The sequence below is a fragment of the Panulirus ornatus genome, chromosome 40 (genome assembly GCF_036320965.1).
Source record: "Panulirus ornatus isolate Po-2019 chromosome 40, ASM3632096v1, whole genome shotgun sequence".
Classification (NCBI taxonomy): domain Eukaryota; kingdom Metazoa; phylum Arthropoda; class Malacostraca; order Decapoda; family Palinuridae; genus Panulirus; species Panulirus ornatus.
Window position 1 is genome coordinate 16,957,314 of NC_092263.1, and position 20,154 is coordinate 16,977,467.

The following is a 20,154-nucleotide window of genomic DNA, read 5'->3' on the forward strand; positions in this document are numbered from 1 at the left end:
GATACTCCCATTTGTTCTCTTGTCTCACACGCTTTATTTACCTCCTTCCAAAACATCTTTTTATTCCCTAAAATTTAATGATACTCTCTCACCCTAACTCTCATTTTCCCAGTCATTTGCACTATTTCCATGCAAAACTCGTCCAAATGCCTCTCTCTTCTCCTTCACTAATAATCTTACTTCTTCATCCCACCACTCACTACCCTTTCTAATCTGCCCACCTCCCACGCTTCTCATGCCACAAGCATCTTTTGCGCAAGCCATCACTGCTTCCCTAAATACAAGCCATTCCTCCCCCACTCCCCTTACATTCTTTGCTCTCACCTTTTTCCATTTTGTACTCAGTCTCTCGTGTTACTTCCTTGCATAAGTCTCCTTCCCAAGCTCACTTACTGAAAACCTCTACAAATCTTCACCTTTGCCTCCACAAGATAATGATCAGACATCCCTCCAGTTGTACCTATCAGCACATTAACATCCAAAAGTCTCTCTTTCACACACCTATCAATTAACATGTAATCCAATAATGCTCTCTGGCCATCTTTTCTACTTACATACGTATACTTATGTATATCTCTCTTTTTAAACCAGTTATTCCCAATCACCAGTCCTTTTTCAGCACATAAATCTACAAGCTCTTCACCATTTCCATTTACAACACTGAACACCGCATGTACACCAATTATTCCCTCAACTCCCACATTACTCACCTTTGCATTCAAATCACCCATCACTATAACTCAGTCTCGTGCATCAAAACTGCTAACACACTCGCTCAGATGCTCCCAAAACTTTTGCTTCTCGTGATCTTTCTTCTCATGCCCAGGTGCATAGGCACCAATAATCACTCATCTCTCTCCATCCACTTTCACTTTTACCCATATCAATCTAGTGTTTACTTTCTTACACTCTGTCACATACTCCCACAACTCCTGTTTCTGGAGTAGTGCTACTCCATCCCTTGCTCTTGTCCTCTCACCAACATCTGAATTTACTCCCAAAACATTCCTAAACCACTCTTCCCCTTTACCCTTGAGCTTTGTTTCACTCAAAGCCAAAACATCCAGGTTCCTTTCCTCAAACATACTACCTATCTCTCCCTTTTTCTTATCTTGGTTACATCCACACACATTTAGACACCCCAATCTGAGCCTTTGAGGAGGATGAGCACTCCCCACATGACTCCCTCTTCTGCTTCCCTTTTAGAAAGTTAGAATACAAGGAGGGAAGGGTTTCTAGCCTCCCGCTCCCATCTCCTTTAGTCACCTTCTATGACACGCGGGGAATGCATGGGAATTATTCTTTCTTCCCTATCATTTTTGCTATTATATTTTATTGCTGTTCCCTGCGTCAGTGAGGTAGTGCAAGGAAACAGACTAAGAATGGCCCAACCACTCATATACACATATATTTACAGTATATATATGCATACTGTACAGTAACAGTTGTTTACCAATGGGGTCTTAGCTACATCTCTGTTGTATATCAACTGATTGTTCTAGCTCTTCTCTCTCACTTCTGTATCTCCCCTGATGATGTGATCATTACATGAAAGTGCACTTGGGAACTTTGTGTTTCATTTTCCTCATGTTACGAGCAAATATATATGCATGCATATATTCATACCTGTTTGCCTTCGTCCATTCCTGGAGCCACCCCAACCCACAGGAAACAGCATTGCCACCCCCTGCATCAGCAAGGTGGTGTCAAGAACATAACAAGAAAGTCCAGAAATTTGCTTGTATGGCAACATTAACACAGACTGTGTATTTTCATGTCACTCTGTGCCTACAGGGTAACTAAGAGTTGATTTTCCTGTAGAAGCACTGGCCACCCATGTGTGCCTTCCTCCCTACCCAAAACTAGAACAAAGCATTAAAATGTAGCAGGAATTCTTGTTGTAAAGATCTTTGGTTGTGGATGTTGATCATGTTGCAAAGATCTTTGTTTTTGAATGTTTAAGGGTTAAGATTATCCAAAGGTACCACTACTTCTTTCCCTCCCCATTTTGTCTGAATATTGTTCAAAAACTGACTGGAAGTCTTAATGATACATTTTCATAGGTATTGGTAAAACATATATGTTATTCCTTCATCTGTTTATTTATCATACTTAGTTGCTGTCTCCCGCGTTAGTGATTTAGCGCATGGTAACAGACAAAAGAATGGCCCAACCCACCCACATACATATGCATAAACATAAATGCCTACACATGTGCATATACATAAATGCCCACACACGGCCATATACATACCTATACATTTCAACGTATTCATACACATACAGACACAGACATATACACATGTACATATTCATACTTGCTGCCTTCATCCATTCCCATCACCACCCCGCCACACATGGAACAGCACCCCCTTTATGCAACATCTCATATGTTGTTCACATTTATCTAATAGGAACTAAGGCACTCAAATAAATCTTTATGAGCCTTTTTGTTAATAGTATTATTTGCAGTCAACTGTCTCCAGAGTTGGATTCATTTTGCAATCTCAGAGAATACCAGAGTTTAGGGTTTTGATAGGAACTAAGGACTGGCAATTTACAGACTACAATTGGAGAGAAAAATGATTTGCTTGGACAAGAGCTGAAATATTTAAGTTGTATGATTTAAATCCAGTCATAGTAGAGTTGTGATTGTTACCCATTTTTAATCTTTTAAACTTATGTACCCTCTCAAAAATGTGTCTTTGAAATGCTTGCTGGGGATATTCAACCGATGCTTTAACATTTAGATGTAGTAAGCAGTTGACTTGATGACCATATTTTATATCTTGTCAGACTATGCAAATTCTAGAATTCATTTTCTTTTTGATTACAGGATATGGCACAAGTCAAAAAGGATTTGGGTACTCAAGCAGTGATGGCAGCATCGAGCATGGTATATAGGCTGTGTCAGCAAGATCCATATAACTGTCGCCTACATGCACAGTACGTCTTCTAGTTTGTAAGATGTTTTTGCTCCATGATTTCCAGATTCTATCTATGCCTTTACCTTTTGCACAGTTTTCATTATTCTACCATCTTTTTTTTTTTTTTTTTTTTTTTTTTTTTTTTATACTTTGTCGCTGTCTCCCGCGTTTGCGAGGTAGCGCAAGGAAACAGACGAAAGAAATGGCCCAACCCCCCCCCCATACACATGTACATACACACGTCCAGACACGCAAATATACATACCTACACAGCTTTCCATGGTTTACCCCAGACGCTTCACATGCCTTGCTTCAATCCACTGACAGCACGTCAACCCCTGTATACCACATGACTCCAATTCACTCTATTTCTTGCCCTCCTTTCACCCTCCTGCATGTTCAGGCCCCGATCACACAAAATCTTTTTCACTCCATCTTTCCACCTCCAATTTGGTCTCCCTCTTCTCCTCGTTCCCTCCACCTCCGACACATATATCCTCTTGGTCAATCTCTCCTCACTCATTCTCTCCATGTGCCCAAACCATTTCAAAACACCCTCTTCTGCTCTCTCGACCACGCTCTTTTTATTTCCACACATCTCTCTTACCCTTACGTTACTTACTCGATCAAACCACCTCACACCACACATTGTCCTCAAACATCTCATTTCCAGCACATCCATCCTCCTGCGCACATCTCTATCCATAGCCCACGCCTCGCAACCATACAGCATTGTTGGAACCACTATTCCCTCAAACATACCCATTTTTGCTTTCCGAGATAATGTTCTCGACTTCCACACATTTTTCAAGGCTCCCAAAATTTTCGCCCCCTCCCCCACCCTATGATCCACTTCCGCTTCCATGGTTCCATCCGCTGACAGATCCACTCCCAGATATCTAAAACACTTCACTTCCTCCAGTTTTTCTCCATTCAAACTCACCTCCCAATTGACTTGACCCTCACCCCTACTGTACCTAATAACCTTGCTCTTATTCACATTTACTCTCAACTTTCTTCTTCCACACACTTTACCAAACTCAGTCACCAGCTTCTGCAGTTTCTCACATGAATCAGCCACCAGCGCTGTATCATCAGCGAACAACAATTGACTCACTTCCCAAGCTCTCTCATCCCCAACAGACTTCATACTTGCCCCTCTTTCCAGGACTCTTGCATTTACCTCCTTTACAACCCCATCCATAAACAAATTAAACAACCATGGAGACATCACACACCCCTGCCGCAAACCTACATTCACTGAGAACCAATCACTTTCCTCTCTTCCTACACGTACACATGCCTTACATCCTCGATAAAAACTTTTCACTGCTTCTAACAACTTGCCTCCCACACCATATATTCTTAATACCTTCCACAGAGCATCTCTATTAACTCTATCATATGCCTTCTCCAGATCCATAAATGCTACATACAAATCCATTTGCTTTTTTCTTTTTGCTTTGTGTATTTGTGTACAGTGCAGCCTCTTTCAACCAAAATAATTCATACTCAGCCATTTAAGTTAAGTAAGGTTTTATGAATAGAGATGCTTCCTCTCTTATGAAACTTTCCCATCAAAATTTGTTGTCCCTCAGATATAGATGCTTGTTTTATGTGTAGTTAAAAACAGATACAAGCAACGCTAAAAAAAAGTGTGTCAGGAAAACTTTTTAAGAAATAGGTACTCACCATTAGCAGCAGGAGTGTTCATCAAGGTCACAGGATTGTAGACTGCCCAGTATTGTGCAGTGTTCATAGGATGATACTGGATATGCCTGCCAAGGTTCTGTATGACCTGTGGCTGCAGTGCTTAGGCCTTTACATCTGAGTTTCCACGATGATCCAATGTATTAGTTAGTCAGCAGGAGCCAAGGTAGAAAGGTATGGGCTTATGTTGGCCCCACCCCTTGAATAATGGAGAAGAATGTCAGAAGCACTGTTGATATACCTTGGGAATGATACAGGTACTTGGGTAAAATATTCACTCATTTTGTGTTGTACTAATACATTCCATTGATCCAGCGCTAGACAGTAAAACTGCATAGTTCATTCAGATGTTGTTTATTGGGTAAGCACTCCTTAGTGTTATTCAGGGGAACAAAGTTCAAGAGCATGTCAGAGTTGGCTCTCATCTATGCCAGCTTCATTCTGGGGATCCACTCCAGGTCCACTATCTTGTCCATATCCTCTTCCTCTGGGTTGGCCTCAAGTGAAACACAAGTTTATCCCTGAACTTCTAAGATTACTGTTGCAAATATCACTCCCATCAAATTTGAGCCATTCATTAATGTCCTGTTTTATGACATCTGCCTTTTCACCTTCCAGAAGAATGTGATGAAAATTGATGAAGCATAAACCCTCAGAGTCATTATCTGTGGCTGCTAATTAATGGTAATGATGATAATGACATCATAATAATGACTGTGTTGCTGAATGGTTGGTGAGGATATTCAGTGTATGTATGGATCATGGTGAAGTGCCTAAGGATTGATGGAATGCATGCATAGTGCTATTGTGTAAAGGCAAAGGGGATAAAGGTGAGTGTTCAAATCACAGAGGTACAATTTTGTTGAGTATTCCTGGAAAATTATATAGGAGGGTATTGATTGAGAGGGTGAAGGCATTCACAGAGCATCAGATTGGGGAAGAGCAGTGTGGTTTTAGAAGTGGTAAAGGATGTGTAGATCAGGTGTTCACTTTGAAGAATGTATGTGAGAAATACTTAGAAAAACAAATGGGTTTGTATGTAGCATTTATGGATCTGGAGAAGGCATATGATAGAGTTGATAGAGATGCTCTGTGGAAGGTATTAAGAGTATATGGGAGGTAAGTTGCTAGATGTGGTGAAAAGTTTTTATTTAGGATGTAAGGCATGTGTACAAATAGGAAGAGAGGAAAGTGATTGGTTTCCAGTGAATGTCGGTTTGTGGCAGGGGTGCATGATGTCATCATGGTTGTTTGATTTGTTTTTGGATGGGGTTGTCATGGAGGTGAATGCAAGAGTTTTGGAGAGAGGGGCAAGTATGCAGTCTGATGTGGATGAGAGGACTTGGGAAGTGAGTCAGTTGTTTGCTGATGATACAGCGCTGGTGGCTGATTTTGGTGAGAAACTGCAGAAGCTGGTGACTAAGTTTTGTAAAGTGTGTGAAAGAAGAAAGCTGAGATTAAATGTGAATATGAGCAAGGATATTAGGTTGAGTAGGGTTGAGGAACAAGTTAATTGGGAGGTAAGTTTGAATGGAGAAAAACTGGAGGAAATGAAGTGTTTTATATATCTGGGAGTGGATTTAGCAGTGGATGGAACCATGGAAGCAGAAGTGAGTCACAGGGTGGGGGAGGGGGCAAAGGTTCTGGGAGCGTTGGAGAATGTGTAGAAGGCATGAACGTTATCTTGGAAAGCAAAAGTGGGTATGTTTGAAGGAATAGTGGTTCCAACAATGTTATGTAGTTGCGAGGCAGGGGCTACAGATAGGATTGTGCAAAGGAGGATGGATGTTTTGGAAATGAGATGTTTGAGGACAATATGTAGTGTGAGATGGTTTGATCGAGTAAGTAATGTAAGGGTAAGGGAGATGTGTGGTGGTAAAAAGAGTGTGGTTGAGAGAGCATAAGAGGGTATATTATAATTGTTTGGTCAAATGGAGAGAATGAGTGAGGAAAGATTGACAAAGAGGATATATGTGTCAGAGGTGGAGGGAACGAAGAGAAGTGGTAGACCAAATTAGAGGTGGAAGGATGGAGTGAAAAAGATTTCGAGCAATCATTGCCTGAACATACAGGAAGATGAAAGGCGTGCAAGGAATAGAGTGAATTGGAACGATGTAGTATACTGGGGTCAACGTGCTGTCAGTGGATTGAACCAGTACATGTGAAGCATCTGGGGTAAACCATGGGAGGTTTTGTGGGGCCTAGATGTGGAAAGGGAGCTGTGGTTTCGGTGCTCTACACATGATAACTAGAGACTGAGTGTGAACGAATGTGGCCTTTGTTGTCTTTTCCTAGCATTACCATGCACGCATGCTTGGAGGGAAGTGGGGTGCCATTTCATGTGTAGCAGGGTGGTGACAGGAATGGATGAAAGCTGCAAGTGTGAATATGTGCATGTGTATATACGTATATATGTCTGTGCATGTATATGTATGTATACGTTGAAATGTGCTGAGAGGTGCAACTGGAGGGATGTCTGATCATTATCTTGTGGAGGCGAAGGTGAAGATTTGTAGAGGTTTTCAGAAAGAAGAGAGAAAGTTGGGGTGAAGAGAGTGGTGAGAGTAAGTGAGCTTGGAAGGAGACTTGTGTGAGGAAGTACCAGGAGAGACCGAGTACAGAATGGAAAAAGGTGAGAACAAAGAAGGTAAGGGGAGTGGGGGAGGAATGGGATGTATTTAGGGAAGCAGTGATGGCTTGCAAAAAAGATGCTTGTGGCATGAGAAGAGTGGGAGGTGAGTTGATTAGAAGGGGTAGTGAGTGGTGGGATGAAGAAGTAAGATTATTAGTGAAGGAGAAGAGAGAGGCATTTGGACAATTTTTGCAGAGAAAAAATGCAAATGAGTGGGAGATGTATAAAAGAAAGAGGCAGGAGGTCAAGAGAAAGGTGCAAGAGGTGAAAAAGAGGGCAAGTGAGAGTTGGGGTGAGAGAGTATCATTAAATTTTAGGGAGAATAAAAAGATGTTTTGGAAGGAGGTAGATAAAGTGTGTAAGACAAGGGAGCAAATGGGAACTTCAGTGAAGGGGGCTAATGGGGAGGTTATAACAAGTAGTGGTGATGTGAGAAGGAGATGGAGTGAGTATTTTGAAGGTTTGTTGAATGTGTTTGATGATAGAGTGGCAGATATAGGGTGTTTTGGTCGAGGTGGTGTGCGAAGTGAGAGGGTTAGGGAAAATGATTTGGTAAACAGAGAAGAGGTAGTAAAAGCTATGGGAAGATGAAAGCCGGCAAGGCAACAGGTTTGGATGGTATTGCAGTGGAATTTTTTAAAAAGGGGGTGACTGTATTGTAAATGGTTGGTAAGGTTATTTATGTATGTAGGGACTCATGGTGAAGGTGCCTAGGATTGTCGGAATGCTTGCATAGTGCATTGTTAAAGGCAAAGGGATAAGAGTGAGTGCTCAAATCACAGAGGTAAATTTGTTGAGTATTCCTGGAAAATTATATAGGAGGGTATTGATTGAGAGGGTGAAGGCATTCACAGAGCATCAGATTGAGGAAGAGCAGTGTGGTTTCAGAAGTGGTAGAGGATGTGTGATCAGGTGTTTGCTTTGAAGAATGTATGTGAGAAATACTTAGAAAAACAAATGGGTTTGTATGTAGCATTTATGGATCTGGAGAAGGCATATGATAGAGTTGATAGAGATGCTCTGTGGAAGGTATTAAGAGTATATGGGAGGTAAGTTGCTAGATGTGGTGAAAAGTTTTTATTTAGGATGTAAGGCATGTGTACAAATAGGAAGAGAGGAAAGTGATTGGTTTCCAGTGAATGTCGGTTTGTGGCAGGGGTGCATGATGTCATCATGGTTGTTTGATTTGTTTTTGGATGGGGTTGTCATGGAGGTGAATGCAAGAGTTTTGGAGAGAGGGGCAAGTATGCAGTCTGATGTGGATGAGAGGACTTGGGAAGTGAGTCAGTTGTTTGCTGATGATACAGCGCTGGTGGCTGATTTTGGTGAGAAACTGCAGAAGCTGGTGACTAAGTTTTGTAAAGTGTGTGAAAGAAGAAAGCTGAGATTAAATGTGAATATGAGCAAGGATATTAGGTTGAGTAGGGTTGAGGAACAAGTTAATTGGGAGGTAAGTTTGAATGGAGAAAAACTGGAGGAAATGAAGTGTTTTATATATCTGGGAGTGGATTTAGCAGTGGATGGAACCATGGAAGCAGAAGTGAGTCACAGGGTGGGGGAGGGGGCAAAGGTTCTGGGAGCGTTGGAGAATGTGTAGAAGGCATGAACGTTATCTTGGAAAGCAAAAGTGGGTATGTTTGAAGGAATAGTGGTTCCAACAATGTTATGTAGTTGCGAGGCAGGGGCTACAGATAGGATTGTGCAAAGGAGGATGGATGTTTTGGAAATGAGATGTTTGAGGACAATATGTAGTGTGAGATGGTTTGATCGAGTAAGTAATGTAAGGGTAAGGGAGATGTGTGGTGGTAAAAAGAGTGTGGTTGAGAGAGCATAAGAGGGTATATTATAATTGTTTGGTCAAATGGAGAGAATGAGTGAGGAAAGATTGACAAAGAGGATATATGTGTCAGAGGTGGAGGGAACGAAGAGAAGTGGTAGACCAAATTAGAGGTGGAAGGATGGAGTGAAAAAGATTTCGAGCAATCATTGCCTGAACATACAGGAAGATGAAAGGCGTGCAAGGAATAGAGTGAATTGGAACGATGTAGTATACTGGGGTCAACGTGCTGTCAGTGGATTGAACCAGTACATGTGAAGCATCTGGGGTAAACCATGGGAGGTTTTGTGGGGCCTAGATGTGGAAAGGGAGCTGTGGTTTCGGTGCTCTACACATGATAACTAGAGACTGAGTGTGAACGAATGTGGCCTTTGTTGTCTTTTCCTAGCATTACCATGCACGCATGCTTGGAGGGAAGTGGGGTGCCATTTCATGTGTAGCAGGGTGGTGACAGGAATGGATGAAAGCTGCAAGTGTGAATATGTGCATGTGTATATACGTATATATGTCTGTGCATGTATATGTATGTATACGTTGAAATGTGCTGAGAGGTGCAACTGGAGGGATGTCTGATCATTATCTTGTGGAGGCGAAGGTGAAGATTTGTAGAGGTTTTCAGAAAAGAAGAGAGAAAGTTGGGGTGAAGAGAGTGGTGAGAGTAAGTGAGCTTGGGAAGGAGACTTGTGTGAGGAAGTACCAGGAGAGACCGAGTACAGAATGGAAAAAGGTGAGAACAAAGAAGGTAAGGGGAGTGGGGGAGGAATGGGATGTATTTAGGGAAGCAGTGATGGCTTGCAAAAAAGATGCTTGTGGCATGAGAAGAGTGGGAGGTGAGTTGATTAGAAGGGGTAGTGAGTGGTGGGATGAAGAAGTAAGATTATTAGTGAAGGAGAAGAGAGAGGCATTTGGACAATTTTTGCAGAGAAAAAATGCAAATGAGTGGGAGATGTATAAAAGAAAGAGGCAGGAGGTCAAGAGAAAGGTGCAAGAGGTGAAAAAGAGGGCAAGTGAGAGTTGGGGTGAGAGAGTATCATTAAATTTTAGGGAGAATAAAAAGATGTTTTGGAAGGAGGTAGATAAAGTGTGTAAGACAAGGGAGCAAATGGGAACTTCAGTGAAGGGGGCTAATGGGGAGGTTATAACAAGTAGTGGTGATGTGAGAAGGAGATGGAGTGAGTATTTTGAAGGTTTGTTGAATGTGTTTGATGATAGAGTGGCAGATATAGGGTGTTTTGGTCGAGGTGGTGTGCGAAGTGAGAGGGTTAGGGAAAATGATTTGGTAAACAGAGAAGAGGTAGTAAAAGCTATGGGGAAGATGAAAGCCGGCAAGGCAACAGGTTTGGATGGTATTGCAGTGGAATTTTTTAAAAAGGGGGTGACTGTATTGTTGACTGGGTGGTAAGGTTATTTAATGTATGTATGACTCATGGTGAGGTGCCTGAGGATTGGCGGAATGCTTGCATAGTGCCATTGTACAAAGGCAAAGGGGATAAGAGTGAGTGCTCAAATTACAGAGGTATAAGTTTGTTGAGTATTCCTAGGAAATTATATGGGAGGGTATTGATTGAGAGGGTGAAGGCATGTACAGAGCATCAGATTGAGGAAGAGCAGTGTGGTTTCAGAAGTGGTAGAGGATGTGTGGATCAGGTGTTTGCTTTGAAGAATGTATGTGAGAAATACTTAGAAAAGCAAATGAATTTGTATGTAATATTTATGGATCTGGAGAAGGCATATGATAGAGTTGATAGAGATACTTTGTGGAAGGTATTAAGAATATATGGTGTGGGAGGCAAGTTGTTAGAAGCAGTGAAATGTTTTTATCGAGGATGGAAGGCATGTGTACGTGTAGGAAGAGAGGAAAGTGATTGGTTCTCAGTGAATGTAGGTTTGCTGCAGGAGTGTGTTATCTCTCCATCGTTGTTTAATTTGTTTATGGATGGGGTTGTTAGGGAGGCGAATGTAAGAGTTTTGGAAAGAGGGGCAAGTATGCAGTCTGTTGTGGATGAGAGAGCTTGGGAAGTGAGTCAGTTGTTGTTCGCTGATGATACAGCGCTGGTGGCTGATTCATGTGAGAAACATGTGAGATAGCAGAAGAGGGTGTTTTGAAGTGGTTTGGTCACATGGAGAGAATGAGTGAGGAAAGATTGACCAAGAGGATATATGTGTCGGAGGTGGAGGGAACGAGGAGAAGTGGGAGACCAAATTGGAGGTGGAAAGATGGAGTGAAAAAGATTTTGAGTGATCGGGGCCTGAACATGCAGGAGGGTGAAAGGCGTGCAAGGAATAAAGTGAATTGGAACGATGTGGTATACCGGGGTCGATGTGCTGTCAATGGATTGAACCAGGGCATGTGAAGCGTCTGGGGTAAACCATGGAAAGTTGTGTGGGGCCTGGATGTGGAAAGGTAGCTGTGGTTTCGGTGCATTATTACATGACAGCTAGAGACTGAGTGTGAACGAATGTGGCCTTTGTTGTCTTTTCCTAGCGCTACCTCGCACACATGAGGGGGGAGGGGGATGTTATTCCATGTGTGGCTAGGTGGCGATGGGAATGAATAAAGGCAGAGAGTATGAATTATGTACATGTGTATATATGTATATGTCTGTGTGTATATATATGTATACATTGTATATATATGTATACATATATATATGTATACATTGAGATGTATAGGTATATATATATGCATGTGTGGACGTGTATGTATATACATGTGTATGTGGGTGGGTTGGGCCATTCTTTCGTCTGTTTCCTTGCGCTACCTCGCTGACGCGGGAGACAGCGACAAAGCAAAATAAAAAGTGATAAATATATATATTATATTCTTTATATTTGCTTTGTCGCTAAAATTTCTCACTAAATTTTTATTGCTCCTCAGGCCTTTCTTGGAATATGTGAGAGAACAGATGGGAGACTCATGTGGGTACAGGGAGACAAGAGAACAACATGAACATTCGAAGATGCTGTTGAGAGCCTTGGGCAATGCTGGAATTTTCCCAGATGAAAATTTTCCTGAGAAATGCTACATGGTGAGTAGCATGAAATACCCTGAAGTGGAGTAGAACCATACCATGGAATGATTAACAGGTTGAATAAAAAAGATTCTTAACTCCCTAAATATGAATATAATTAGGTAGAAAACCATTTTTTTCATATTCCAGATTGCTTATACATCAGTGAATTTATCGGAAATGTATATTTATAAATTATTTTCATCATGCATATCAGCCATTTCCCACATTAGGGAGGTAGCATCAAGAATAGATGATTGAGCCTTAGAGGGAAAAATCCTCACTTGGGGTCCTTCTCTGTTCCTTCTTTAGGAAATATAAAACAAGGGGAGGATTTCCAGCCCTCTCCTCCAACCTTTTTATTTGCCATTTATGACATGAAGAGAGTACATGGGCAGTATTCTTCCTCCCCTATCCTAGGAATATATGTGTCAGATATGGAGGGAACAAGGAGAAGCAGGACACCAAATTGGAGGTGGAAGGATGGAGTGAAAAAGATTTTGAGTGATCAGAGCCTGAACATGCAGGAGGGTGAAAGGCATGCTCGAAATAGATTGATATGGAAAATTATGGTATATTGGAGTCAACATGCTGTCAGTGGATTGAACCAGGGCAAGTGAAAAGTTTGGATTAAACCATGGAAAGGTCTATGGGGCTTGGATGTGGATAGAGAGTTGTGATTTCAGTGCATTACACATGACAGCTAGAAACTGAGTGTGAATGAATGTGGCTTTTTTTTTGTCTGTTTTCTGGTGCTACCTCGCTGACGTAGGGGGTGGCAATGTTGTTTCCTGTGGGGTGGGGTGGTGTCAGGAATGGATAAAGGCAGACGAGTTTGAAAATGCACATGTGTTTGTATGCATATGGCAGTGTGGTTTCAAAAGTGGTAAAGGATGTATGGATCAGGTGTTTGCTTTGAAGAATGTATGTGAGAAATACTTAGAAAAACAAGTGGATTTGTATGTAGCATTTATGGATCTGGAGAAGGCATATGATAGGGTTGATAGAGATGCTCTGTGGAAGGTATTAAGAGTATATGGTATGGGAGGTAAGTTGCTAGAAGCAGTGAAAAGTTTTTATCAAGGCTGTAAGGCATGTGTACGAGTAGGAAGAGAGAAGAATGTCTGTTTGCGGCAGGGGTGTATGATGTCTCCATGGTTGTTTGATTTGTTTATGGATGGGGTTGTTAGGGAGGTGAATGGAAGAGTTTTGGAGAGAGGGACAACTATGCAGTCTGTTGTGGATGAGAGGGCTTGGGAAGTGAGTCACTTGTTGTTTGCTAATGATACAGTGCTAGTGGCTGATTCGGGTGAGAAACTGCAGAAGCTGGTGACTGAGTTTGATAAAGCGTTTGAAAGAAGAAAGCTGAGTAAATGTGAATGAGAGTAAGGTTATTAGGTACAGTAGGGTTGAGGGACAAGTCAATTGGGAGGTAAGTTTGAATGGAGAAAAACTGGAAGTGAAGTGTTTTAGATATTTGGGAATGGATTTGGCAACGGATGGAACCATGGAAGTGGAAGTGAGTCACAGGGTGGGGGAGGGGGCAAAAGTTCTGGGAGCATTGAAAAATGTGTGGAAGACGAGAACATTATCTCGGAAAGCAGAAATGGGTATGTTTGAAGGAATAGTGGTTCCAGCAATGTTATATGGATGTGAGGCGTGGGCTTTTAGATAGGGTTGTGCGGAGGATAGTGGATGTGTTGGAAAAGAAGAGAGGATGTCAGGGAGAAATGAGTGGTGAGAGTAAGTGAGCTTGGAAAGGAGACTTGTATGAAGAGGTACCAGGAGAGATTGAATGTGGAATGACAAAAGTTGAGGGCAAATGACATGAGGGGAGTGGGTGAGAAATGGGATGTATTTAGGGCAGCAGTGATTGCATGTGCAAAAAGTGCATGTGGCATGTAAATGTGGGAGATTAGCAGATTAGAAAGGGTAGGGAGTGGTGGGATGAAGAAGTAAAGTTGTCAGTGAGAGAGAAAAGAGAGTTGTTTGGAGGATACTTGCAAGGAAGGAGTGCAAATGACTGGGAGATGTATAAGAGAAAGTGGCAGGAGGTCAAGAGGAAGGTGCAGGGGTTGAAAGAGAGGGCAAACGAGAGTTAGGGTGATGGAGCATCATTAAATTTAGGGAGGATAAAAAGATGGTTTGGTAGGAGGTAAATAATGTACATAAGACAAGAGAACAAATGGGAACATTGGTGAAGGGGGCATATGTGGAAGAAATAACAAGCAGTGATGAAATGAGGAGATGGAGTGAGTATTTTGAAGGTTTGTTGAATGTGTCTGATGATAGAGTGGCTGATGTAGGGTGTTTTGGCTGGGGATGGTGTGGGAAGTGAGAGGATTAGTGAGAATGGTTAAGAGAGAAGAGGTGGTGAAATCCTTGCAGAAGATGAAACCTGGCAAGGCAAAAAGTTTGGAAGTCATTGCAGTTGAATTTATTAAGAAAGAGGGTGACTTTTGTTGTTAATTGCTTGGTAAAAATATTCAGTGTGTGTATGGATCATGTTGAAGTCCCTGAGGATTAGCAGAATGCATGTGTAGTGCCATTGTACAAGCACAGAGGGGATAAAGGTGGGTGTTCGAACTACAGAGGCATAAGTTTGTTGAGTATTCCTGGAAAATTGTATGGAAGGGTATTGATTGAGAAGATGAAGGTATGTACAGAGCATTAGATTGGGGAGGAGCAGTGTGGTTTCAGAAGTGGCAGAGGATGTGTGGATTGTGTGCTTGAAGAAGGTGTGTGAGAAATACTTAGAAATCAAATGGATTTGTATGTAGCATATATGAATATAGAGAAGGCATATGATAGGGTTGATAGAGATGCTTTGTGGAAGGTATTAAGAGTACATAGTGTGGGAGGTAAGCTGCTGGAAGCAGTGTGAAGTTTTTATCAAGGGTGTAAGGCATGTGTATGAGTAGGAAGAGAGGAGAGCGATCGGTTCCCAGTGAAGGCCAGTCTGTTGCAGGGTATGTGATGTCCCCATGGTTGTTTGATTTGTTTATGAATGGGGTGGTGAGGGAGGTAAATGAAGAGTTTTGGAGAGAGGGGCATGTATGCAGTCTTTTGGGTATGAGAGGACCTGGGAAGTGAGTCAGTTGTTGTTTGCCAATGATACAACACTGGTGGCTGATTTGAGTGTGAAACTGCAGAATTTTTTGATTGAGTTTGGAGAAGTGTGTGAAAGGAGAAAGTTCAAAATGAATGTGAATAAGAGCTGAATGTGAATAAGAGCATGTTTATTAGGTTCAGTAGGGTCGAGGGAAAAGTTATTTGGGATGTAAGTTTGAATGGACAAAAATTGGAGGAAGTGGAGTGTTTTAGATATCTGGGAGTGGACTTAGCAACAGATAGAACTATGGAAGAGGAAGTGAGTCACAGGGTGGGGGAGGGAGCAAAGGTTCTGGGAGCGATGAAGAATGTGTGGAAGGTGAGAATCTTGTCTCGGAGAGCAAAAATGGGTATGTTTGAAGGAATAGAAGTTCCAACAATGTTGTATGGTTGTGAGGCGTGGGCTATAGATAGGGTTGTATGGAGGAGGGTGGGTGTGTTGGAAATGAAATGTTTGAGGATAGTATATGGTGAGAGGTGGTTTGATTAAGTAAGGAAAGGGTAAGAGATATGTGGAAATAAAAAGAGTGTGGTGGAGAGAGCAGAAGAGGGTGTGTTGAAATGGTTTGGACATATAGAGAGAATGAGAGGAAAGATTGACAAAGAGGATATATGTGTCAGAGTTGGAGGGAACAAAGAGAAGCAGGAGGGCAAATTGGAGGTGGGAGGATGGAGTGAAAGAGATTTTGAGCGATTGGGCCCTGAACATATAGGAGGATGAGAGGTCTGCAAGGAATAGAGTGAATTGGCACAATGTGATATACCAGGGTCGACGTGCTGTCAGTGGACTGAACCAGGGCATGTGAAGCATCTGGTGTATACCATGGAAAGGTCTGTTGGGTCTGGATGTGGATAGGGAGATGTAGTTTCAGTGCATTACACGTGACAGCTAGGGACTAAGTGTGAACGAATGTGACCTTTTTTGTCTGTTTTCCTGGCGCTACCTTGCTGAAGCAGGTGCAGCGGTGCTGTTTTCCATGGGGCTGGGTAGCAGTAGGAATGGATGAAGGCAAGTAAGTATGAATATGTGCATGTGTAAATATGTATGTCTGTGTATGTGTATGTTATTTTTTTTTTATTATACTTTGTCACTGTCTCCCGCGTTTGCGAGGTAGCGCAAGGAAACAGACGAAAGAAATGGCCCAACCCCCCCCCATACACATGTATATACATACGTCCACACACACAAATATACATACCTACACAGCTTTCCATGGTTCACCCCAGACGCTCCACATGCCCTGCCTCAATCCACCGACAGCACGTCAACCCCGGTACACCACATCGCTCCAACTCACTCCACTCCCTGCCCCCCCACCCCCCCACCCCCCACCCTCCCGCATGTCCAGGCCCCGACCACACAAAATCCCCCCCACTCCACCCCTCCACCCCCAATTTGGTCTCCCTCCCCTCCCCGTTCCCTCCACCTCCGACACACATATCCTCTCGGTCAATCCTTCCTCACTCATCCTCTCCATGTGCCCAAACCACTTCAAAACACCCTCTTCTGCTCTCTCAACCACGCTCCTTTTACTTCCACACCCCCCCCAACCCCCACGCCACTCACTCGATCAAACCACCCCACACCACACACCGTCCTCAAACATCTCACCTCCAGCACATCCATCCTCCTCCGCACAACTCCATCCATAGCCCACGCCTCGCAACCATACAACATTGTTGGAACCACTATTCCCCCAAACATACCCATCCTTGCTTTCCGAGATAATGTTCTCGACTTCCACACATTCTTCAAGGGCCCCAGGATTTTCGCCCCCTCCCCCACCCTATGATCCACTTCCACTTCCATGGTTCCATCCGCTGCCAGATCCACTCCCAGATATCTAAAACACTTCACTTCCTCCAGTTTTTCTCCATTCAAACTCACCTCCCAATTGACTTGACCCTCAACCCTACTGTACCTAATAACCTTGCTCTTATTCACATTTACTCTTAACTTTCTTCTTCCACACACTTTTCCAAACTCAGTCACCAGCTTCTGCAGTTTCTCACATGAATCAGCCACCAGCGCTGTATCATCAGCGAACAACAACTGACTCACTTCCCAAGCTCTCTCATCCCCAACAGACTTCATACTTGCCCCTCTTTCCAAAACTCTTGCATTTACCTCCCTAACAACCCCATCCATAAACAAATTAAACAACCATGGAGACATCACACACCCCTGCCGCAAACCTACATTCACTGAGAACCAATCTTTCCTCTCTTCCTACACGTACACATGCCTTACATCCTCGATAAAAACTTTTCACTGCTTCTAACAACTTTCCTCCCACACCATATATTCTTAATACCTTCCACAGAGCATCTCTATCAACTCTATCATATGCCTTCTCCAGATCCATAAATGCTACATACAAATCCATTTGCTTTTCTAAGTATTTCTCACATACATTCTTCAAAGCAAACACCTGATCCACACATCCTCTACCACTTCTGAAACCACACTGCTCTTCCCCAAACTGATGCTCTGTACATGCCTTCACCCTCTCAATCAATACCCTCCCATATAATTTACCAGGAATACTCAACAAACTTATACCTCTGTAATATGAGCACTCACTCTTATCCCCTTTGCCTTTGTACAATGGCACTATGCACGCATTCCGCCAATCCTCAGGCACCTCACCATGAGTCATACATACATTAAATAACCTTACCAACCAGTCAACAATACAGTCACCCCCTTTTTTAATAAATTCCACTGCAATACCATCCAAACCTGCTGCCTTGCCAGCTTTCATCTTCCGCAAAGCTTTCACTACTCTTCTCTGTTTACCAAATCATTTTCCCTAACCCTCTCACTTTGCACACCACCTCGACCAAAACACCCTATATCTGCCACTCTATCATCAAACACATTCAACAAACCTTCAAAATACTCACTGAGTGCCATCTCCTTCTCACATCACCACTACTTGTTATCACCTCCCCACTTGCGCCCTTCACCGAAGTTCCCATTTGCTCCCTTGTCTTACGCACTTTATTTACCTCCTTCCAGAACATCTTTTTATTCTCCCTAAAATTTAATGATACTCTCTCACCCCAACTCTCATTTGCCTTTTTTTTCACCTCTTGCACCTTTCTCTTGACCTCCTGTCTCTTTCTTTTATACATCTCCCACTCAATTGCATTTTTTCCCTGCAAAAATCGTCCAAATGCCTCTCTCTTCTCTTTCACTAATACTCTCACTTCTTCATCCCACCACTCACTACCCTTTCTAATCAACCCACCTCCCACTCTTCTCATGCCACAAGCATCTTTTGCGCAATCCATCACTGATTCCCTAAATACATCCCATTCCTCCCCCACTCCCCTTACTTCCATTGTTCTCACCTTTTTCCATTCTGTACTCAGTCTCTCCTGGTACTTCCTCACACAGATCTCCTTCTCAAGCTCACTTACTCTCACCACCCTCTTCACCCCAACATTCACTCTTCTTTTCTGAAAACCCATACAAATCTTCACCTTAGCCTCCACAAGATAATGATCAGACATCCCTCCAGTTGCACCTCTCAGCACATTAACATCCAAAACTCTCTCTTTCGCACGCCTGTCAATTAACACATAATCCAATAACGCTCTCTGGCCATCTCTCCTACTTACATAAGTATACTTATGTATATCTCGCTTTTTAAACCAGGTATTCCCAATCATCAGTCCTTTTTCAGCACATAAATCTACAAGCTCTTCACCATTTCCATTTACAACACTGAACACCCCATGTATACCAATTATTCCCTCAACTGCCACATTACTCACCTTTGCATTCAAATCACCCATCACTATGACCCAGTCTCGTGCATCAAAACCACTAACACACTCATTCAGCTGCTCCCAAAACACTTGCCTCTCTTGATCTTTCTTCTCATGCCCAGGTGCATATGCACCAATAATCACCCACCTCTCTCCATCAACTTTCAGTTTTACCCATATTAATCGAGAATTTACTTTCTTACACTCTATCACATACTCCCACAACTCCTGTTTCAGGAGTATTGCTACTCCTTCCCTTGCTCTTGTCCTCTCACTAACCCCTGACTTTACTCCCCAGACATTCCCAAACCACTCTTCCCCTTTGCCCTTGAGCTTCGTTTCACTCAGAGCCAAAACATCCAGGTTCCTTTCCTCAAACATACCTATCTCTCCTTTTTTCACATCTTGGTTACATCCGCACACATTTAGGCACCCCACTCTGAGCCTTCGAGGAGGATGAGCACTCCCCGCGTGACTCCTTCTTCTGTTTCCCATTTTAGAAAGTTAATACAAGGAGGGGAGGATTTCTGGCCCCCCGCTCCTGTGTATGTATAAGTTGATAAGTATATGTGTGTATATATGGGTGTTTATTTATATATACTTGTGTATGAGTGGATGGGCCATTCTTCACATGTTTCCTGGTGCTACCTCGCTAACGTGGGAAACAGCCTTCGAGGAGGATGAGCACTCCCCGATTGACTCCCTCTTCTGTTTCCCTTTTTAGAAATTTTAGTACAAGGAGGGGGGGGAGGGCAGTTCCAGCCCTTCACTCCCACCTCCTTTAGTCACCCTCTATGACACACAGGGAATACATGGGAAGTATATCCCTATCCACATCCAAAGGCTCCACAGACCTTTCCGTGGTTTACCCTGGACATTTAACATGCCCTGGTTCAGTCCATCAACAGCACATTGAACCCGGTATACCACATCATTCCAATTCACTCTATTCCTTGCATGCCTCTCACCCTCCTGTATGTTCAGACCCTGATTGCTCAAAATCTTTTTCACTCCATCCTTCCACCTCCAATTTTGTCTCCTGCTTCTCCTTGTTCCCTCCGCCTCTGACACATATATCCTATTTGTCAATCTTTCCTCACTCATTCTCGCCATATGTCCAAACCATTTCAACACACCCTTTTCTGCTCT

General features: G+C 42.8%; 1 protein-coding gene across 1 annotated transcript in view; it reads left to right on the top strand.

Annotated features, from left to right (window-relative positions):
- Window positions 1–20,154, top strand: part of LOC139761485 (uncharacterized) — a 419,732-nt gene that overhangs the window by 100,524 nt on the left and 299,054 nt on the right. Inside the window, 2 exon segments of the mRNA XM_071685744.1 lie at window positions 2,837–2,946; window positions 11,985–12,135. Of these exon segments, the coding sequence (XP_071541845.1) occupies window positions 2,837–2,946; window positions 11,985–12,135 (261 nt within the window).